Source organism: Gopherus flavomarginatus, chromosome 4 (genome assembly GCF_025201925.1).
Source record: "Gopherus flavomarginatus isolate rGopFla2 chromosome 4, rGopFla2.mat.asm, whole genome shotgun sequence".
Classification (NCBI taxonomy): Eukaryota; Metazoa; Chordata; order Testudines; family Testudinidae; genus Gopherus; species Gopherus flavomarginatus.
This window is the reverse complement of record NC_066620.1, coordinates 200,489,689-200,512,889: the sequence shown is the minus strand read 5'-3', so window position 1 is coordinate 200,512,889 and position 23,201 is coordinate 200,489,689. Positions and strand designations below refer to the sequence as shown.

At 43.8% G+C, this 23,201-nt stretch overlaps 1 protein-coding gene across 4 annotated transcripts in view; it reads left to right on the top strand.

The window, feature by feature from the left end:
* ITSN2 (intersectin 2) overlaps window positions 1–23,038 on the top strand; it is a 125,444-nt gene extending 102,406 nt beyond the window's left edge. For 3 of the 4 annotated variants that reach the window (XM_050950537.1, XM_050950535.1, XM_050950536.1), the window contains 11 exons: window positions 6,096–6,217; window positions 8,304–8,410; window positions 10,019–10,202; window positions 11,456–11,554; window positions 12,076–12,243; window positions 13,707–13,919; window positions 14,897–15,018; window positions 18,055–18,137; window positions 18,841–18,924; window positions 19,347–19,520; window positions 22,008–23,038. In XM_050950537.1, coding sequence (XP_050806494.1) covers window positions 6,096–6,217; window positions 8,304–8,410; window positions 10,019–10,202; window positions 11,456–11,554; window positions 12,076–12,243; window positions 13,707–13,919; window positions 14,897–15,018; window positions 18,055–18,137; window positions 18,841–18,924; window positions 19,347–19,520; window positions 22,008–22,165 — 1,514 coding nt within the window. In that variant the 3' untranslated portion in view covers window positions 22,166–23,038. The remainder of the gene's footprint in view (window positions 1–6,095; window positions 6,218–8,303; window positions 8,411–10,018; window positions 10,203–11,455; window positions 11,555–12,075; window positions 12,244–13,706; window positions 13,920–14,896; window positions 15,019–18,054; window positions 18,138–18,840; window positions 18,925–19,346; window positions 19,521–22,007) is intronic. The other variant, XM_050950538.1, reaches the window with a different exon arrangement.
* Window positions 23,039–23,201: the final 163 nt, after the last annotated feature.

Sequence of the window (23,201 nt, the reverse complement as noted above, 5' to 3'; positions counted from 1 at the left end):
TCAATCAGTGGATTACCGTTGGTGATACTGAAATGCCAACAGTGATCTTGGGGGATCCAGCCTGCCCCTTGCTCCCCTGGTTCATGAAGCCATGCACTGGCCACCTCGACAGTATCAAGGAAAGATTCCTCTACAGGCTCTGCAGCTCAGAATGAAGTTGAATGTGCTTTTGGTAGATTGAAGGGACGCTGGCGTTGTTTATTCACAAGACTGGATCTCAGTGAGAAAAATATTCCAATGGTTATAGCTGCCTGCTGTGTCCTGCATAATACCTGTGAAGCGAAGGGGGAAAAGTTGCTGCCGGGGTGAAGGGCTGAGGTGGAGCGGCTGTCTGATCAGTATGAACAGCTATCAGAAGAGCTCAATGCAGAGCTATATGACTCAGGGAGGTTTTGAAAGAGTACTTTAATAGCAAGCCACAGTAATATATTATAGTGTACTGTTGTCTACCTGTCTCTGCAGTTTTTGGTCCCACTAGGAATTGTGTGGTGCTTGGTGTACATCTATGGCAATTACATGCTAGTTGTCACTGATTGTATGAGTTGTGTCACAGTGTACAGTAACAACTAAGTGGGTGCTTTCACTACTGTCAGGCATTCTGCAGCATATATTAATAAAGATGAATTATTTCCCAAACAGTGGAGCTTTAATCAGTAACAAAAACACTTCCAAAAAAATTCTGTCCAAGTTAAAAGCAAATACATTAAAACCTTAATGAATTTATGGAACAGGGCTTAATGAAGGAGCAGGAACATTCATATCCATTTTAGCTACACAAACATCAACTGTGGTTCTTACAGGTAAGTGTATGTGAAGTTGTGGTTGTCCTTAACGTCCCCTGGTGTGGAGTGGTAGGGAAAGGGATGTGGCCTCTGATGCCACCTGGAACATGGCCGGGGGGGAGGGGGACACAGACATAAGGAGTTCTCCATTGACTGCAAAGGGAGGCAAGCCTATGATTGTTGATCCTGTAGGCCCACAACAGCTTGCAGCCTGTTTGCTGCTGGAGATGCCCTATTATGTCCTGGTGAATCTCCCTCTCTTTTACTGCACTTTTCTCCTGCCCACTCTTACCTTCTCCATACAATCTGCAGCATTCATCCTCCAGGCCTTCAGTTCGCCATCTGATGCAGCACTCTCTCCTCCTTATCTGTTTCAGGCCTTCCATGAGTGTGGAGGGGGAACCCCTCAAGGCTGCAACAGCAGCAGCTACCGATAAAACACACAGAGATACCATTGTCAGTATAGTCACAAAGTTAAGATTAAGAACTCCCTTCCTCCCCTAAAGTTTTAAACAAGACATGCTTATTAATACTTCTGCTTTGGCATACTTGTGCACGGTACCACTCTCAGCACCAGCCATGGAAAGAATGGTTCTCCAGGGGCAAGGAAAATAAGGAGGGAATTGCTCAGTTAAATGAAATTCTTAGTATTGGGCAATGCCACCGAATGCTGGCATCATTTTCCAGAAGCTGTGGTGAATGTAGCTGATATCTCGCTCCTGTGGGTAACAAAAGTACAGAGAGCACACCTGCTGCTGGCATCCCGAAGCTGCCTGGACCCGTATGCTGCTAGTCTGTTTATTGCAATGGTGCCTGCCAAAGTTATTACTGACTGGTGTGGGAAACGGTTCTACCATGGAGGAAGAAATAAGGCTGCCACCCCCAGAAATCTTTGGGAGAGAATTGAAGTATGCCTCCGTCAAAGTTTCATTGAGAATCTTGCAGGAGGATTCAAGGATCCCTGTGAACATAAACAAACTGCTTGTTATGGCCTCCCCATCCAACTCTACAGGGCAATGAAAAGCAGATAATAACTCTACCTCTCTTTGTTGTACTGCTACCTCTTGTATGAATAAATTAATGAAAAGTTGATGGCATCCCCAACTTAGCAGGACACAGCTATCACCGAAATGGGAAATACAATTACACACCCACCTGAGGTTCCTTCCCCTGCATTGGGCTTGTCCATGTTTGACTGACTGGATTCCAGTGTAGTCTCCAACAGGTCCTGGCTCGTGGCATAGCTAGACCTCTCTGTCACATGTCCCCCATCCTCCTCTTCATCCCAGGGGGGCTGTGACTCAGGCTCTTTGGAGGTATCCATGATGGTGTATGGTGTGGTGGGATCTCCACCAAATACAGCATGCAGCTTTTTGTAAAGGGGCAGGTCTGTGGCTTGGCACCGGATCAGCTGTTGGCTTCCCTGGCCTTCTGATATGCCTGTCGCAATTCCTTTGTTTTCACTCAGCACTGCTGCTGATCCCTGTTGTATCCCTTCTTCTGCATCCCCCTGTGCAATCTGCTGGAGATGGCCACATTTCTTTGGCTGGTCTGTAGCTGTGCTTGCAGAGCCTCTTCTCCCCACAAGCCCAGGAGAGCCAATATCTTCTGTCTACTCCAGAGGGGAGCACATCTGGAGCATGTTATCGACAGTGTCAGCTGGGCAGTCCCACGTAACAGTGGAGAACTGCTAGGTGTGCTCACCAAGATGGACAGTCAGGAAAAGGCATTTCAAAAATTTGCAGGGTTTTTTAAGGGAGAGGGACTTCGAGTTTCCACGAGCCCTGGGCAGTAGAGTTTACAATTGTGACTAGAGATCTCAATGTTGGGCATTGTGGGACAGCTGCTGGAGGACTGTTGGGGTCAACATAGGTAAAACACAGTGACTACATTCACACTGTGCCGCTCGGGGAGGTGGTGTTACTGTGTCGGAGGAATGGAAAGCTCGCATCGGCACGAGACAGATTTAAGTGTAGACACATGCACAGCAAGGTTGACAAAAGACAGCTTATGTTGACCTAACTTTGTAGTGTAGACCAGGCCTTAGTAAGTCCTGACAAATGACAAAAAAGCACTACCAGTGTGAACACCCTTTGACTACTCTAAGGTCTTTATCTCGCATCCCACCAGACCTGGAACTGAATGTCACAAACCACAAGAAAGAGCTGAAATCTCAGATTGGTAGACTTCAATCAGTTAGAGCCCTGGTAGGTTATGAAACATCAGATCTTTTAAAACTCACTTTGATCTGATGTATATCTTGATTCCGCCTCCTCTTTAATTCTGGCTTGATTGTAACCTTGACAAAGAGCTAAAGCCAAACCAAATCTGGTACACTTTTATGCATGTGCTTAACTTTACTACCATGAGTAGGTTCCACTGATTTCATAGTAAATTGGAAAAGTAAAATTAAGCATGTGCTTGTTTGCAATGTCAGAACCTAACAGAGTATTGCCAACCAGAAGCATCCAAAAATCGTAATTCAGGCCCCCAAAAAATCATTAAGTTGTCTTAAAAAGCATAAGTTACTTAGAAAAAAATATTTTTGGATTCTTATTGCTTGCCTTCAGGTTAAGTCAAGTCTTTAGGGTTCTTGTTTTGTAACTTTTTTTCTGCAACCCCAAGGGCTAGAAGATTTTTATGAAAATTGAGATTCTTATGAGTCCAGAAGCTGAGACTATTTAAAAAAAAATACTATGGCAAGAGTTGGCAACACTGCTAATAATAATAATACTGCTTATATAGCTTTTCTAATTCAATTGTCCAAGCTGAGAAAATGTATAAAGGAAAGAGCACCAGTGGTAAAAAGGAAAGTAGATTTTTTTTTAACTTATTTCTACCTTCATAAGTTACCAAACTGAAGTCCATGGAGAACTTTCTGGTGGTCAGCAGAGAGCTGGCTGGTGATACAGTCCTCTCCTGTCCCCATTCCCCTCCTCGTTGTTCCCATGTATTAGACTGCACTGAAGAAACCTAAATATGTGTTGTTTTCCTAGTACTAATTTTTCATCTAAGTAATTGCTCTAATTGTCATGAGGATGTTGCATGACGGTGGTGGGTCTGTGAGACAATCTCTCTCTATAAAGATGGAGTCCACAGTATGAAAAAGATTGAAAACTCAAGTTAAAATATTTGCAATATAAATATAGAAATAGACCTTTTAAAATGATGGGTTTTAACATGATCTTGTCTCTTTACATAGAAAATATATCAGCCTTGTCAATTTTGCCCTAAGTCTTTTATTTTCTTTTATTTTTGTGGATATCTGGATGTTTGTCATAAGTTGTCTAAACTATCTGTCTTTTCAAACCATCTTTGTCCATCTAAACACCTGTGGATTTTCCAATCTAATTGGAAAGCTGTTTGCTTTATTTTTTTCTTGTAGTTTTTTATGCAAATATTAGACTCAATCTATTTGATTTGATTGTTTTCAAAAGCCACAGTCAATATGGCATGTATTAAATTTGTAAAGAAAAGGAAAATTAAAGGTCAGGGTTAGTTTGATGGACTCTTGTTTGTACAGAACATTTTGGCTAACAATTATTTGCGTAGAGTTAAACGTTCATGTATAAACAGAAACACATCTCCCACATTCAGCCATTCATAGTGTAAAAACAAATATCCCTACCCTTTGCTTTCAGTTTAGAAATTTAGTTATAAACATCCAAGGCATGTGGCTGCAGCACTACGCAGAAGAACTTTGCAGATTTGTACTGGTAACTCAGAGGCCCCACTGTAGATTGATTATTTCTGTAAACTAACCATTAAGGGTCCAGTACAGCAAAGCACTTATGGCACAGAATGGAGGTGAAAGATGTACACCTTCATCAAGAATACTGTATGCAGTACTGGTCACACTATCTCAGTTTGTCCACATGGCAAGTTAGTGCATGGCAAGCCAGGGTATCTGCAGACCACTAGCTTGTGGTGCACTCACCGGCCATCTGAACTCTTCTAGTGTGCAATAAAAATTCCATAGTGCACTCTGACATGTTCCCACGTGGACAAGCCCTCAGAAAGAACATTGCAGAGCTAGCTAGCTTCAAAGAAGGACAAGAAGAATGATTAGGCACATGGAAACCTATCTTCATAAAGATTGAAAAGGTTGGGATGGTTTACTTTAGAAAGGAGACAACTAAGCAGCGCTATGATAAAAGTATATAAGATAATGAATGGTAGAGAGACAGGAGATCTGGAGCTGTCTCAAAATATAAGAACAAGGGGACGTTCACTGTGGCTGATTCAAAACTGATAAGCAAAGCTTTTTCACTCAAGCCTTTATTAGATTGTGAAACTTATTGCCACAGGAAGTTGTTGAGGGGAAGAATTTAGTAAGGATCAGAGAGGGATTGGATGCTTTTATGGATAACAAGATTATCCAGAGAATTATCATAGTTAATGCTAAAAAAGAGTTTTGGTGGGGATAAAAATCTCATGCTTCAGGGTTTAAACCAGTCTGTAATTAGGATGAGACTTTCTTGGGGGCACAAATTATTCCACATATGCCGGCTGTGGAGTTCTTGCTGCTTCTCTGAAGCAGCTGATGCTGGCCAGAGACAAGATAGCTCCACCTGTCTGATTCAGTGTAGCTATTCCTGTGTAGGCGTGTGCCTAAATCTATCCCTATTGAGTGAAGTGCTTAATCATTTGCTTACCTGCTTTGCTGAAGCAGGGCCTAATTGAATAAACTTGATGGTTTGTTTTTAACTCAAGGATACTGCATCATAAAATGTATTTGATGTTAATAAATAGGTGCTGTTGAGTTCTAGTTATTGAATGCTTCATGTATACTAGTAAATAGTCTGTAATACAGTCATTGCTATTAAAATGTCAGGATTTTCTAAACAGAGTGGAAAACCTGAGATTTCAATTATCAAAGAGCAGTAACTATTTTGGCAAATATGCTGCCATTTTAAGGCCTGATTTTCAGGGGTTCTGATCACTTGCAACTCCCCTTGAGTTCAGCTGGAGTGTCAAGAGCTCAGTGCTTTTGAAAATGAAGCAGTAAATGACCATTGTGTATGTTATAAAAATAACGACTGCGTAATACGAGAATGTACTACATATATCCATTCCTTTTTGCTAAGACATGAGACCACTCTTTTTTGTGACAATTATCAGGTTTTTTGGTTTAGCAAAGTAAGCATTACTGACAGCATTCATTTTATACGTATTATGGGCTTGGAGCCTCAGCTGGGGTAAATGATTGCAGTGTCATTGAAGTACATGATACTGTAGCCATTTATATAAGCTGAGCATCAGCCCTTATAGGTTTAATAGGGCCTGAGTGACTTGAAATATTTATTTTTCTAGGGTGTGCTGATCTCCAAACTCTTGATACTATGCAACCAATGGAAAGGAAAAGACAGGGCTACATTCATGAGTTGATCCAGACTGAAGAGAGATACATGGATGATCTTCAGCTTGTCTTAGAGGTGAGAGTTACTTGGAAACAAAAGGTGTTTTAAACAACAATCAAAGCAAAGTCTCTTATCTTCAGTGTCTCTTCTTTATCAGATGATCATTATGACATTAATTCATAGCTGCGTTGTGTAAATCTATGAAGTCTGAGGGCTTGTCTTCACTATGGGGGTAAGTCGACCTAAATTACGCTAGTCCAGCTATGTGAATAACATAGCTGGAGTCAACGTGGCTTAGGTCCACTTACCCCGGTGTCTTCACTGTGCTGCGTTGACAGGAGATGCTCTCCGGTCAACTTCCCTTACACTTGGAGAGCTGGAGTACTGGAGTCAACCGAAGAGTGCTCTGCCATCAATTTAACGGGTCTTCAGTAGACCCGCTAAATTGATCCCTGCTGCATCGGTTAGAGCAGCATTGATCTCCGCATAGTGAAGACCAGCCCATACATGTGAAGGCTTCGATGTTTTAACAACATACAACATGGATGGCAGAGTATGTTTTCTCATTATATCAACTCTTCGTGTACTGAGAATTGCTGTGTTTTCTAAAGGAAAACTGTCAAGTTTGCATTGTAAGAACAGTGCAATTAATTGCTGTTCTGTCACTCAGTACATGTCTACATTGTGCTGGCAAAGTGCTCTAGTGGCGTGTGATTTTTAGAGCTTTCTAATGTGTTGCATTCCCGCTGTCCCATGTAGACCCTGTGGCGTGGTGTAAAAGGCACCTCGTTCACATTACTGTAGTCCTTTGGGGCAGTTAGAGCACTTTACATAACACACCTCCCTGGCATGCCATGCCACACAGACAAGCCCTTAGACAGCTATTGTCTGTAGTCATCTTTTAAATAACTATGCAAGTTCTCCTTTGCTACTATCTTCAGACTATTTTAAGGAAGCCAGCCTATCCCCAGTGCCTTACCAATTTCATTCAAGCCAGTTACTGAATTGCTTGCTCTGGGACTACATTGCTGCTTCAGTATTTATCTTCCTCCACTAGAGAAACACCCCTTTCCTTCTGGCATTACCCTCGCTTGTGGTTCCTAAAGCAAAAAAAACAATTTAAATATTTTTGCAAGTACTGCATTTTTTCTCACTTGAGTAACTCTTTTCTCCTAAAGGACCTTCTGACTTAGTATTTAGTATTTATGTATCATATTGGTCTGAGGCACTCAAATATTATGGTGATGAGCACGGTATAAGTACTTGTATAGAGCAGAATAGTCTTTAGAGGTCAAAGTGCTTTATAAATGCTAGCTAGTTCTCACATACTATTGGCATAGGATAAGTAAGTATTGCCTACATTTTATAAATGGGGAAACTGAGGCAGAGGTTGAGCAACATGCCCATGGCTGCCGGGGAAACAATCTGTGAGAAAACAATGTTCGCTCACCAGCAGTCTCTCTATTATAACATTATGGCAAGTGTCACCAGGAGGTGCTGGTGCATGTAGTTTTCCAAATTGATTAGACTAAATTCTTGAAGCAAGGATGGTCTGTGGTTAGGGCGATAGCCTGGGACTTGGAAGAGCTGGGTTCAGTTCCCAGCTCTGCCATAACCCTCTGGTGTGACCATATGGAGCCATATAAGCACCTAAGAGAGAGATCTAGGTAGGTAGAGTTTCCCTCTGGAAAGCAGGCATTGGTGTTGGACTGAGACTCCTGAAAGAAAGGCTTCACCTGCATACTAGTTAATTGTCTCTGTTCCAGGACTGGCTGTATATGTGTAAATAAAAGAAGTTATGTTTGAATATATCCAGACTCTGCTTCACTGATTTATTTGCCTTGGTGACTGCAGGGCCCTGACACCTGCTACCACTTAAAGAGGTGATGCTGGTGTCAGTATGGGACACTGCTGTTGGAAGAAGGGGCAAACATAGGAACCCGCAGGAAGCATCTGTAGGAAGTGATCTGGAAAAAAATTCCACTAAAGAGCTTGCTTGTCTGCAGTGATTCTCAGGAGAAATGAATGGATGGATACCACAAAGTTCTGAATGTATCAGTGCATTAAGTTTCAAACCATTAATAATTTAAGAAAAGACAGCTGGCCATGTTCTGCTTTCTCTGTGTTTGAAGTTGCTCACGTGTCTGTTTTCTGACTGTAGGTTTTCCAGAAACGAATGGCTGAATCAGGCTGTCTCACAGAAGAAGAAATGGGATTGATCTTTGTTAACTGGAAGGAGCTCATAATGTCTAATACGAAGTTACTTAAGTGAGTACAGCTAGCATGTGTGCCTCCTAAATGAGAACCCACTAATGTCTAAGCTTCCCCCAAAATAATAATTTATTCTCCCACTCCACTCCGCAGGAACTGGTTTTATTGTAAGGCCTGCTCGACACTAGAAAATTAGATTGGCATAACTACATCACTCAGGGGTGTGAAAAATCCACAACCCTGAGCGGCATAGTTATGCCAACTTAAGTTCCTGTGTAGACAGTGCTGGGTCAATGGAAGAATTGTTCCATCGACCTAACTACTGCCTCTCGGGGAGGTGAATTACCTACACTGACGGGAGAATTCCTCCTAGCAGCGTAGGTAGTGTCTACATTGAAGTGCTACAGCAGCGCAGCTGTGCCACTGTAGCATTTTAAGTGTAGACAAGCCCTCAAGTGTTTCTGCTCCTGCTGATTATTTCCCACTTGATAATCCTGCAATGTCAATTCATTTAAGTATAACAGAATTTCTCAAACGGGGGTCGCCACTTGTGCAGGGAAAGCCCCTTAAGGACTGCTGTGAGCCCCGTCCGCAGGTCCGGCCGATCGCGGTTCCCACTGGCCGCAGATCACTGCTCCGGGCCAATGGAAGCCTCTGGAAGCGGCACTGGTCAAGGGACGTACTGGCCGCCGCTTCCAGCAGCTCCCATTGCCTTGGAGCAGTGATCCGCAGCCAGTGGGAGCCGCGATCAGCCGGACCTGCGGACAGGGCTCACACCAGCCTGCCAGGGGCTTTCCCTGCACAAGCGACGACTCCTGTTTGAGAAATCCTGAAATTATAATGTCACAAAGAGAGGGTTATGAGAGGGAAAGGAACAAACAACAGGAGCAGATGAACCTTGAACAGAGGGCCTTAGAAATAAAGAATATGTTTTCTATATTTTCCTCACGTTTTCCAGAGTTTTCTGAGAGTGAATTTTTGCAGTGACAAACCTGTTAATTGTTTACTATAAGGTGAGATGATGCTATATGCATGTACAGTGTTAAATCAGACTAGATCAGCATTTCTCAAACGAGGTCTGATCTAAAAGGGGATTGCAAGGCTATTGTAGAAGGGTCTTCAGAGCGGCAGCAGCTGGCCGGGCACCCAGCTCTGAAGGCAGCATCACCACCAGGCGCAGCACAGAAGCAAAGGTGATGTGCTGCCTCAGGAGGCGAGGGAAGTCACCACTTTTTGTGGGGAGTCATCACAGCCTGAAATATTTTCAAAGGGGGTCCTGGCAAAAAAAAATTTGAGAACCCCTGAACTAGATGATTATGATGGTCCCTGCTGACCTTAAAGTCTGTGGAGGCCAGTGGTTGCACTGTTTGTCCCAAAACACATTGAAGGGGAGGGAGAAGCGTTCCCACTGTTTCAGATATCACTTCCTCAGAAATCTACATGTGTTAAGCAAGTCTGTCAGTACAGCACACGGTGCCAGCATTCAGCCAGATTTGTGATACATCCGGGGCCTAACAGTGCTGGAAGGGAGGTTTTTTTTCTTGTAGGAACTCGATATTGAATGGAATCAGGAATCCACTTGTCTGACAGATAGAAAATCTGAGGCACCAGGGTTAGGTCACTTCTGAATTACAGACTCAAACTGTGAAATTCTCTCCTCTGCAGAGCCCTGCGTGTGCGTAAGAAGACAGGAGGAGAAAAAATGCCTGTGCAGATGATTGGGGACATCCTGGCTGCAGAGCTCTCTCACATGCAGGCCTATATCAGATTCTGCAGTTGCCAGCTCAATGGAGCTGCATTGCTGCAACAGAAAACAGATGAAGAGATAGAGTTCAAAGACTTCTTAAAGGTATTCTATTGACTAGCTTCCATACTGGATCCCGGTTTCCTTTCCCCTGATGGCAGGGCATGTTCAAAAACCTGTCCAACCTAAGCTTGACTTGTCCAGAAAAATCCAGGATTTCAGAATCCTTCCTGCATAGATACAATCCTCTGCTTTCCTATGAATCTGATATGCTGATAGTGTTAACATTCACTGACAGTTGCTGTAGAGCCTCCTTCAGTCTTGTTGTCTTGCGAGTGTGTTATTCCATTTTCCAGTCCACTGCTTTACATTAGTCCAGCCTAGATGCTGCACCTTCAAAGTTACAGTGCTTGTGTTTGCCTTACTTTCAAGATTCATGCTACAAAAGAGGTTGGAGTTGATTGATTTTGACTGCAAGGCTTGTTGTTTTAAACACCCTGCATAACTTGCAAAAGCTATGAGCTGTTGCTGGATTGTGTTGTTTTGGACTGTGTGATTGCTGTAAGTGTGAGGACTTCACAAACGTGAGACGTGTGCCAGGAGGCTAACAGTGAGCGTAAGAACATTATATAAAATAACTAGGAGTAAGGAACTGCTGCTGCAGCTCAACTGATGAGATGTCTTTGATGAAGGGCAATCAGCTGTGAAGGGGAAAATGCCAAAACATTTGACGTACAGTTTGGTTGTTTTTTTAAACAAACTTTTCTGGATCCTTATGTAAAATAAAAACTAAGTCAGCTTTAAATGATAGGGTTTTGGTGACTACAAGAGCTTCACTTTCCTGGCTTATGTTGGCACAATGTCTCATGGTTTGTCTACACTGAAATTAGCCACCACTGGCTGGCCTGTGGCAGCTGACTGGGGCTCATGGGACTGGGGCTATGTGGCTGTTTAACTGCAGTGTAAACGTTCAGGCTCAGGCTGCAGCCCAAGCTCTGGGACCCTCCCACCTCGCATGGTCCTAGAGCCTGGGCTCCAGCCCGAGCCCAAATATCTACACCACAGTTTAAAGAGCCCCTTAGCCCAAGCCCTGGGACCCCAAGTCAGCTGGTATGGGCCAGCCGTGGGTTTTTAATTGAAGTGTAGAGTAGACATACCCTCGGTAGAATGACAGTTCTCTAATTCTTTGCCATTGGTTCTAAATGTAAATGCACTGTGATTTTTAAACCTATATGAGCTCTAGGATTTCGTGTAGTAACTGGGAAGATTCATTCCATCAGGCACTGTTCAGTGCAGCGATGCAAATAGTTACTTCTATTTCTTGATCAGTAATGCAATGTCTCTGGATTACACCATAGAAACTAGCCTCTGACCCTCGCTGTAAAGGAATGCCACTTTCCAGCTTCCTGCTGAAACCTATGCAGAGGATTACACGGTACCCTCTGCTCATAAAGAGTGTGAGTATCCTGGGTTTGTAAAATTCTGAATCTTGTAGCACAGGGGTCGGCAACCTTTCAGAAGTGGTGTGCTGAGTCTTCGTTTATTCACTCTAATTTAAGGTTTCAAGTGCCGGTAATACATTTTAACCTTTTTAGAAGGTCTCTTTCTAGAAGTCTATAATATATAATTAAACTATTGTTGTATGTAAAGTAAATAAGGTTTTTTAAATGTTTAAGAAGCCTCCTTTAAAATTAAATTAAAATGCAGAGCCCCCTGGACGGGTGGCCAGGACCTGGGCAGTGTGAGTGCAACGAAAATCAGCTCGCATGCCGCCTTCAGCACATGTGCCATAGGTTGCCTACCCCCGGTGTAGCATTTTAAATTTGATTTCTGTAGCAGTATAACTGCGGTTGCAAAAATAGAGAAAGCATTGTCATGTAATAAGGATTTCTTCATAAGTGTATCACATCTGGCACCTATGCTTACCTGGGTTTTTATCTCTGTCTGTTTCTGTTTCCTCCCTTCTGATCCCAACCAGATTCTGGAGAATACCCCAGAAAACCACCCAGATCACAATAATCTCAAGCTTGCCTTGGAACGCGCAGAGGAGCTGTGTTCTCAAGTTAATGAAGGTGTGCGTGAGAAAGAGAACTCAGACAGGCTGGAGTGGATACAGTCCCATGTACAGTGCGAAGGACTTGCTGAGGTAAATGGCTTAGCTAGTGCTTGGGTGGCTGGCATATATAGGGCTGTATTGTAGAGCCCTTTAAAGTTAATTTACACAGAAACCAGATAGGAAAAAATAAGTGGGAGTGACATGTTCTGCCCACTAGCATTACCTGAGCTCTACCCACTTGTGATCTCAAAGGGAGATGCCACTCAGTAGATTGTGGGGATGTCAGGGGTGAAAGTAACTTACAGGACTTACCGGTACTGCCGGAGTCCTGAGGGGGTGTGGCCTCATCCAGAAAGGGGCGTGGCCTCTCAAGATTTAAAGGCCCTGGGGCACCAGCTATGGCTGGGAGACCCAGGGCCTTTAAATCAACCAGGGGTTCCCAGCTGAAGACGTGGCATGGAGCCCCCTGGGGGTCCAGCTGCCGGGGGAACCCTGAGCTTTGCGGGGCTGGGGTAGGAATTTAAAGGGCCCAGAGCTCCTGCCGCTGAGGGGAGTCTCGAGCCCTTTAAATCCTGGCCCCAGCCTGGCCGCCAGAGCCGTGGCCAGGATTCAAAGGGCTCTGGGCTGCTCGCAGCCCCGGGGAGCTCTGAGCCCTTTAAATCCCAGCCCCAGCCCGACCACCTGAGCCGCGGCTGGGATTGAAAGGGCTCTGGGCTGCCCGCAGCGGCGGGGAGCTCTGAGCCCTATAAATCTCAGCCACGGCCGGGATTTAAAAGGCTCTGGGCTGCCCACAGCCGTGAGGAGCTCTGAGTCCTTTGAATCCCGGCCCCAGCCCAGCCGCCAGAGCCGCAGCCGGGATTGAAAGGGCTCTTTCAATCCCCACCGTGGAAGCCAGTGCGGTCCGGCACAGCGTACTGGCTCTTGCCGGTACGCTGTACCGCACCGGACTGGCTTACTTTCACCTCTGAGGGATATCCATAATATGATTATCCCTCCCCTTTCTTGCCTGCTTTGAGCAGCAGTGAAATTGCTCACATTTTAAACTGGTACCATTAAGCTTCAGTTAATATTAATTGAAGCAATTTCTCACTCCTCGGATTTTGCTTAAGCTGCCAGCAGACTGAGGCAGATGTTCCTATGTGGTATTACTCTTTGTCCACATTTCTGAAGTTTTTCTTCACAACAATAAGAGTCTAGAAACTATTTTTAAACGTAATTCTTGAGCACAAGATGGCAGCCACTAGGGAAAAGTTTCAGCTCACTGGCCCAGTCAGACACCTGCATTTGTGGCCTTAAAGCCTTAAACTAATGTTTTTCATTGAGAATAGGGCTGAAACCACTACAGATTATAAGGAAATTGACTTCTCTTAAGACTTGCTAGGATTCTTTCCCACGTACTGTAAACTACTGGGGGAAATACACAAGCATTCTACATGCATTAAAGTGAGTAGGATTTTGAGGGTCATAACCAATAATCACTCTGAAGACAATCTGGAAATGATGCACATACTACCCAGCTGCTGCTACTCACATCTTGATTATATCTCTCTTAGCAACCGATTTTCAACTCCATTACAAACTGCCTGGGTCCCCGAAAGCTCCTGCACAGCGGCAAGCTCTACAAAACAAAGAGCAATAAGGAACTATACGGCTTCCTCTTCAATGACTTCCTGCTCCTGACCTACATGGTCAAGCAGTTTGTTTCTTCAGGGTCAGATAAACTGTTCAGCCCCAAGTCCCACTCTCAGTTCAAAATGTATAAAATGGTGAGTGAAATATAAAGCAAATTCGTAGTTCTTGATCTCTTAATAGGAATCCTGTTCTCTCCCTCTGCGGTGATACATTATCTAGTGTTGCTTGATTATTCACGGTTGTACTGAATATTGCACAGTCTCAGCTGTGTTGGGTGTCATTATCAGTCATTGGGACTGAAAGTTGACTGTGTGGGGATATTCTCTCAGTGGATACACAACCCCTATGCAGGGAATGTAAGTATGCTGAAGAGAGAACCCTCCTTGCATCGATTTTATAAACCCCTTCTTCTGCTTCGCAGTCAAGTACCTCCACAGTACTCTGCGGCCAGTCTGGTCAGAAACAGGAACCCGACGCGAGGCTCTTAAATCCACATTAATAGTCATTCATTGATTGATTTTGAAGACAAGGAGGGCTGCATGGTGCTCAGTGTTTTTGAAAATTAGGCCACTTACTTAGGAGCCTAAATGTTGACATGGGACCCTAACTTTAGTCCCCTGTTCTTGCAAATGTGGGCCTCTGTGTCCAAGCCCTGTATGCTTCCCAGTGAGTGCTCACAGTGCTCCTGAGGAAGGTAGGTAAGTATCCCCATTTTCTGATGGGGAAACCGAAGATGCTGAGAGGTTAAGTGATTTGCCTAAAGCCACACACTGAGTCTGTGATAAAGTTGGGAGTAAAAAGCAGAAGCTCCTGTTTCCCAGTCTTGCCTTAGTCCATGCTCTGTCTCTGCTCATACAGCTCTTTCCCTTTCATAAAGCACTTTTCTTAGGTAGCCAGGCTGTGTTTTAGCCCTGTATTCACTGGTTTATCTCTTAGTCCTAGAAAGAGTTTCTAAGATCTTTAAATATTGGTCTGTCTGTTTTTCTGGTGTCCTGAGAAGGGTGTTCACTTTCTTTAGCAAAAGAAGACATATTTAAATATCATAGTTTTGTTTCTGCTTATCTCGGTGAATTTGCCACAGCGAGGTTTGCCTTTCCTGCATGTTTTTCAGCCTATTTTCCTTAATGAAGTCCTAGTGAAATTGCCAACCGACCCTTCAAGTGATGAGCCAGTTTTCCATATCTCCCACATTGACAGAGTCTACACGCTAAAAACAGACAATATTAATGAGAGGTGAGTACTGGAAATGCTGAGCCTTATGGGGCCTGGGTGAGCCCTGTGGAAGAAAAAAATCTTTAAGCCAGACACTCCGGTGGCTCTTTGCAGTTTAAGAGCAGCAGAACTTCTACCAGATTACTCCTCTGTACACTAATGTGGGAGTGCTTTCACCGTGCAGAACTCACTTCAGACACACATGGACAAGCTGAAGGCATGGGGAAGCTTTCCATTGACTCACTGGGTGTTAGATCGGACCCATGGTGAGCATTCAGCCAAGAGCTGGCTCCCTATCAAGTCTGTAAAGATTTATCTGTCAATTCAGGGGGCTTCCTTCTGGACTTGGAACAGACAGTGGACTTGTAAATACTTTTCTCACCTGCAGGTACAGAGAGAGCCCGTTTTGCTCTCATCATGCTGGTCTAAATCAGGATGAACTGCTTTGAAGTCAGTGGAGTTACAAGCTGGTGTGGGAGGAGCGTCTTTGTAATAAGCCATCAGCTCTTCTTTCCTACGTTTTTGTCTGTGCTGAAAGGCTAATGTCTCAACGGATAATCGGCTTGTTCCATGATCCCACTGAGCCAGCAGTTCATAATGGGGAAGCATTTTTGCTTGGCAGAGAGACTGGAACAAGAAGCTGAGGGAGGAGGAGGACTGAGGTTGGATGAGGAGGGCTGGCTGGGCAAGGAGACTGGGATCAGAAGCCTCAGGAGTGAGACTGGGACTCAGTGAGGAAGGACAATGAGACTGGGACAAGGACAGTGTCAGAGTGACACTGACCATTTAAGAGGAAGTGTGATGTATTAGCTACTTCCTGGTTGGGTTTAAATAAGATCACCTTTGCTCTATGGGGAGAAGATTTAGTAAATTGGAGGCGGAGGCAGAGACAGCAGGAATCAGCCAGGAAAAGGGGCAGGTGACAGTTGCCAGATACCAGGGTACTGAGAGGACCCTGAAGGACGCTGTAGGTAGTTCCTGGGAGAAGGCTGAAGGGAGGAGAGCAGCAAGAGGGGTTCGCTGGCTGACTTTCCCAAGCCAGAGAGCCAGATCCAGAGGGCTGGAGGGGGCTGAAAGTCACAGCAGCAGAGGGAGGTGCCTCCTGATATCTAAGCTGGAGAGCCGAAGAGCAGGCAGAAAACAGAGGAGCAGCGAAAGTGCTTATTCACTGGCATCTCCATACCTGGAGAGCTGGAGCTGGGGAAACAATGAGAGAGCTGTGGGGAGTAAGGGATGCTTCCCTGGTGAGGATGATCTCCCACCAGAAAGGCTGTGGGGTTTGCTCTGGGAAGAGGGGGGTTGTACTCCGGCTGGAAGGGGTAGGATGGCTGTCCTGGAAGAAGGACAGAAGAGAATGGACAGAGTCTGAGAGTGGCAGAAAACACTGGAATGTGGTATTTGTTAGGTCAAGGGATGAGATGTATTGGGATTTGATAGACCACTTGCACTGTGGTGCTACATGAACTATGTTTTGGGACCTACTGTTTTGGATTGTTTACACAATAAATGTTTTGTAATAAACCAGCCCCTAGGAGGGGTATTCTTGAGGCAAGAGAGTCTGGTGTGGAGTTACTGGGGACTCTACAGAAGGGAAACTGAGGCGGTCTGCTGCAGGAACATGCCCCAGGCTGGGGTTGCCCTCTATCAGACAGGTTTGAGGGGGGGTAGGGCAGAAGGGGTCAAGCTTTAGAGAGTAGGTAGAAGAATCTGTGCCCACAAGAGCACTCTCCCTTCTAGAGCCTGGAATGGAACCAGAATCCCCAAGTCTTACCATACCTCTGCTGTCAGCAAATATCTGTGTAACCCACTAGCAGTGTGTCTCCAGTTCCTTCTAGTGCTGTTCCACAGAGAGGGTGACAGCTTATTACCGCTATCCGTAATGCGATTAGCTGAAGTGACGGAGGTCTGTGTGGAGGGTCTAAAGGTTTCAACCCTGCTGATGACCTGTGTATCAATATGATGCCAACTAGCAGAATTCATTTTTTTCAGTTTGCTCTTTTGGAAACCTAGGATATTACACACAAAAATTGCATTAAGAGAACATTAAGGATGCATTGTCAACCACTCAAAAGTTAGAGGTCCTGAGGAAAAAGTAGTACGTGATCACGTAGTTGAAGGCCATATCATAATGTAGACATACAAGGGGACTGAACTAAGGGTGCACAGGCAACCCTAATTGTGGCATTTCCTAATTCTTGAGTGCTTGACTTGGCAATCTTAATAACGTTCTTTTAACCTATTGATTTTGTGTGTAATATCACATGTAAAGCTACCCACATGTGTCAGCCTAATGTTTAGTTCATGTCCTCTTCCTGATACATAATTAGCACAGGCTTCTCTTTGTCTAGACCAACATATTATGTAAAACGGAGTTACCCTTTGGAGAAGGTTTAAATTACGCTAAAAACCATGTTCTCCATAAAATTGATTGCAAAATTCTCAGCCTCCATGAGATTCACCCCACTCATCTCTACTCACCCCACATACCAGTACCAGAGCACACATACCAGCTAAGGAGGGGGCTGGTGCCACTGCTCTGGACTGGGTCGGGTAGGCAAGAGACCATTTTTCTGATGATTTCCCATGGTAATTGGGGGCAATGGACCAGGCTTCTGCTAGGTCCCCTTACTCCAAAGATGGCTGTCACACCAGTGCCAAATACAGAGGTAAAATAACCTCTCTACTTGTGCTTGAGATTCCCATTTATGCATCTCATAATCACATGAGCTTTTTTGGCCATAGTGTCACACTAGGAGCTCATGTTCAGCTGATTATCCACTACAACCCCCAAATCTATTTCACAGTCCCCCCTCCTGAAAGGACCAGCTGCAGTCTTTGTTCCTGGGTGTATCCATTTACAGTTAGCCATAATTTTACATCAAATGAATGTATGATGATGGGACCCTCGTGGTCAAAGAGACCTAAGATCAGGTTAGCTCAAAAGAAGGGAACAAAAAATGTGACTTGAATTTGAGACAATGAGATTTATTAGGTGTTGCTGGAATAACCGCAAGATTCTTGGCTCCAAAGTGACTCTGAAGGGATTAATTTTCACAGGACGGCCTGGGTCCAGAAGATCAAAGGAGCATCAGAGCAGTATATCGAAACTGAGAAGAAGAAACGGGAAAAAGCTTATCAAGGTACAAAATGTGGGCGCTGGCTGAAAAGGGTGCAGGGCTCTCATGTGCCTGGAGGGATTTCAGGGTCTTCTCTTGAGGAAGCAGCTTCCAAGATGGTTGAGCTAATGTCCCTCTTCTAAACGATTAACTCTTGACTGGGAATGTAGGTGCTATTGCATGGCTGAGTGTGTAACTCGTGTTTTACTAGAAAGCGTCTCTAGCCAGTGGTGTAGCCAGGTGGAGGGAACAGGGAGAGCGATCAAAAAAAAAAAGTGCCACCCGCTGCGGCACTTTTACTCACCCAGCAGCGCTGTGGGTCTTCGGTGGCAGGCCCGTCACTCGCTCCAGGTGTCTTTGGTGGCACTGAGGGACCACTGCCGAGATGCCGCCGAAGACCCGCAAGCGAGTGAAGGTCCCACTGCTGAAGTGCCGCTGAAGACCCGGTGTGCTGCCGGACGAGTAAAATAAAAGTGCCGCAGCGGGTGGCGCCTTTTTTTTTTTCTCGGCTCCCCCGGGTGAGTAAAAAGGCGCCAAGAAATTGACAAGGTGCCACTTGTGCTCAGTGAGGGAACGGCCGCTGCCCCGCTCCCCCCCAGCTACGCTACTGGTCTCTGCATACCAACTGACTACGTCACCTGTTCCAAATGGGACAAATTAAGATAATATTGTTGCCAGCTTTATTTGTATTGTCAAGCTGTTTATTAATTCTGATTTTCTTTTCCAGCACGCTCACAGAAGAGCTCAGGAATAGGACGCTTGATGGTACATGTGATTGAAGCCACAGAGTTGAAAGCCTGTAAACCTAATGGTAATAATTTAGGGGTGGAAGGCTAGTACATTCAAAAAGGAGGGTTAAGAGTTCACTGAGTCAGGCAAAAGTGCAGATTTCAGTGACAGCCTCTGCAGGTGGCTCTCAGGGATGAAGTGGGGTAATGTCTCTCTGCTGTACTAGTGAATAGTTGTTGCCTAACCCAAGCTTTTGGCATGGCAGCGCAGAATGCACCTTCAAACAGCAGTCACAATAGGAGAGAGGTTTTTGTATTGGGCTGTACGTTTGTGTAAATCCAGCCTCTGAAAAAGACTTTTACTTTGTAGAATAAGATGAACAACAAGAGAAACGTGAGAGCGCCTTGGTTGTGGTCTGGCTTTTTTGTGTGTTCCTATCAATAAAGACTCTTCAGTGCTAGATATGCTTAGGGAAAAGCATGTCACTGTTTATTCTATGCTTAGGGAAAAGCAATCCATATTGTGAAATCAGCATGGGGTCGCAGAGCTATTCCACTAGGACGCTGCAGGACACTTTGAACCCTAAGTGGAACTTCAATTGTCAGTTCTTCATTAAGGACCTTTATCAGGATGTGCTGTGTATCACCATGTTTGACCGGGATCAGTTCTCACCTGATGGTAGGTGTAAACATTTTTTCAGGACATTGAGAATTCTCTGATCATTTTGATTGTGCTGCATGTTTTCCTCCCAAATAGCCACAAGGGCTTAACATCTGGTCCCACTCTGAGAAAAAGACATTTTCTTATTCAATCGGTATGTTAGCCCTGCAAAGCCAGCATAGCTCTGGGTGATCAAGCTGGATTTTATTCGGTCTTGTCCATCAACAACAGAATTGGTTTTTTTCCAGTTAGGTACAGTTTCAGTTCAGCCTCAGCCCCTGGAGGAAAATGGGGCTGCAGAGGTGTCACTGAAGGCAGAATGTGTTCCCTTCATTGCTGGTTGTGATGCATGAGAAAGAACTCAGCTTGAGTCTCAGATCCCAGGTTACACTGGCACAGCTGGCAGTTGGAAAAAAAATATTTTTTTTATCTGTAATCTGAGCACATGTGATATTGAAATCATTAACTCTCAATAAACAGAGAATGCCATTTTTAGTGACATTTCAAGGTAGAACCTTACTTTTCTACACACAGTACAACTGTGTACTATAGCAGTATGCATAAGGTTGCCAGGATGAAAGCTGTATCCTTGTAAACACTCCGGACTGTTGTTCGGAATCATCATTCCTCATGGAGAGAATAAAATATATAAATCTAATTAAAAGTGCCTGAATTAAGGCAGTTAAATCCCTTGGTTTTCTTCCTGGCATGGTGTCATAAACAGATAGCTAAGGGTTAATGTTATTTTACCTGTAAAGGGTTAACACACGGAACCAAACACCTGACCAGAGGACCAATCAGGAAACAAGACTTTTTCAAATCTGGGTGGAGGGAAGTTTTTGGGTGTGAGTCTTTTGTTCTTGGTCTGTTCCTTTTCTCGTCTCTGAGAGTGATCTTTCTATCTCCTGGCTTTCTAATCTTGTGTTTCCAAGTTGTAAGTACAAGGGTAGTAAGACAATAGGTTTATATTGTTTTCTTTTGTATTTACATGTGTGTAGTTGCTGGAATTTGTTAAATTGTATTCTTTTGGAATAAGGCTGTTTATTCACTTTTTTTCTTAAGCAATTGACCCTGTATATTGTCACCTTGATACAGAGCCTATTTTTAATGTCCTTTTTCTTTCTTTTTATATAAAGCTTTCTTTTTAAGACCTGTTGGAGTTTTCTTTAGTGGGGACTCCAGGGAATTGGTGGGAGGAAGAAGTCAGGGGGAAAAATCTCTTTGTGTTAGATTTACTAAGCCTGACTTTGCATACCCTCTGGGTGAGGGGGAGAGAGATTAGATCTCTCGCTACTTGTGTTTCCAGGACTGGAAGCAGGGAATCTCCTAGGGTCGTCCAGGGAGGGGAGCCTGGGAGGAAGTAACAAGGAAACAAGGGGAGAGGGTTATTTCCCTTTGTTGTAAGACTCAAGGCATCTGAGTCTGGGGGTCCCCCAGGGAAGGTTTTGGGGAGACCACAGTGAGCTAGGCACTGTATAATCCCTAGCTGGTGGCAGCGATACCAGGTCCAAGCTGGTAACTAAGCTTGGAGGTTTTCATGCTAACACCCATATTTTGGACGCTAAGGTCCAGATCTGGGAAAAAATGTTATGACACATGGCACCTGATTTATTGTGAAAACTTGGGCAAGTCACTTAGCGTCTCTCTGTCTCCATCTGTGAGATGAGAATATTTTGTATTTGAAAGGGATGGTATCAGAAATGAACTGAGGTTTGTGAAGCATTTTGAGATCCTTAGATCAAAGACATTAGTGCAAAGTATCATTTCTAATATTTTTTAGCTCTGTGCTTCTAGAGCTCTATCTAGCAAAAAGTCCTTTTCGTCTTCTCAATTGTGCAGGATGATTATACTGGCTAACAGCAGGCTGACCTGTTCAGGAGTAAGGCAGGGACAGGTCTCAGTCAGGGAGTAAAGATTGGAGAAGGAGCACTTGTGCTTGCTGAGGTATTACTCTTTAGTATCGTTCTCTTACTTCCTGTGACTGAGAGTTACTACACGCATAAAAATTCAAGCCTTTAATGATAAATACATTAACAGTAATGGGAACAACTGAATTGCCTAACATAAGAACGTAAGAATGGCCATACTGGGTCAGACCAATGGTCCATCTAGCCCAATATTCTGTCTCCAACAGTGGCCTGTGCCAGATACATCAGGGGGAATGAACAGAACAGGACAATTATCACATAATCCATACCCTGTCTTAGGGACTCCCAGAATATGGGGTAATCTAAACTAATCTAGTCTAGTATGGGACATAGTCATGGCTAGGGGATTCCAAGGAAAGTGCACTAGGCACTTTGAGAAACTCTTGAGCACTAGGTGATGATCCAAGAGGTCCTTCTCAGCTCTGACATCTGTGATAGGTGTCCATTTCTCTTTATATTACATAGACCTATTGAGCCATTCTAAATGCATATCTAATATTAGTGCTTTGCCTTGTTTGCTCAGGTTTTCTAATCTAAGATTTATAGCTAATGCTGTTCACTTACATTTGTTCAACAGATTTCTTGGGTCGTACTGAAGTTCCAGTAGCAAAAATCAGAACAGAACAGGAGAGCAAGGGACCTACAACTAAACGTTTACTGCTGCATGAGGTTCCAACCGGGGAGGTTTGGGTCCGCTTTGATTTGCAGCTCTTTGAGCAGAAAACACTCCTTTAAGAAAACATTTTTATTTTACAAAGGACAAAGCTGACAGCTTGGCCACCTCTACCAGAGCTGAAAGCATTTTACAAATCAGTCACACCCCCCCCAAGCCAGTTATTGAGCAAGAATTCCTGTTGCTGCATCATCTTCCTAATTATCCATTGTATATGATTTCTTTGCTGCGTCCTAAGTTGCTGGTGATCTATGCAAATGCAAAATTTACTGTATATAAGATACTGTAGCTCAGTGCCTTTTTGTTGATTAATATTGACATTTTTGTTGTGTTCAGATGCCAATGTTTCCGTTTTCAGGGCCATAAAAAGTATTAAATAGTATCTAGGCATCAAATGTATGTATATGTAATGTTACCACTTAGTCTAACATATAGACCTAGGAATGGTTTAGTTGAAGGCTAGAATCATTCCATTTGAAAGCTGAAAAGTGATATCCACTGGAATATTCCCTTCTCAGGGTGTTAATTATAGGGATTAAATGCTGAAGCCTTTGCACTTGAAGAGGCTCTAAAATGCTGTATGTTCTTTTAAAAAAAATAATCAAATGCAGTTCTTTACTTGACACAGTTCTGCACTGAATAAGAAATTGTAACTTGATATGTCTTTCTGGTTCGGTTGTATTAATCATTTCTGGCAGAGACAATGTGGTTAAAAAGAGTAAGTAGAAAAAATGATTTATTTTAAATACTGTGTGCGACCTACAATAAGGTGGAAGAATATTTTTCAACTTTTAATTTTCCTAAATTATTTGTGTAAAATTACTTGGTTTTGCAGATCTCCGTGGGATGTGCATTTTTATGCTTTGTCATTGCCAACATGTACATACAGAGTGAAAAATATAAGTTTATTAATGTAATTTGTCTACATATATTTACTGATGCATATTGATTTTTTAAAAATATATTTTATTGTACAGGTGAATGAGAAATAATGGGAAATAACTTATAAGGACTAAATTCAAGGAAAGACTATTAAAATGTAAATTTTGTTTGGTATGGGAACTGCTAGTGCAGTAGGGGTTTGTAGAACTGAAATTT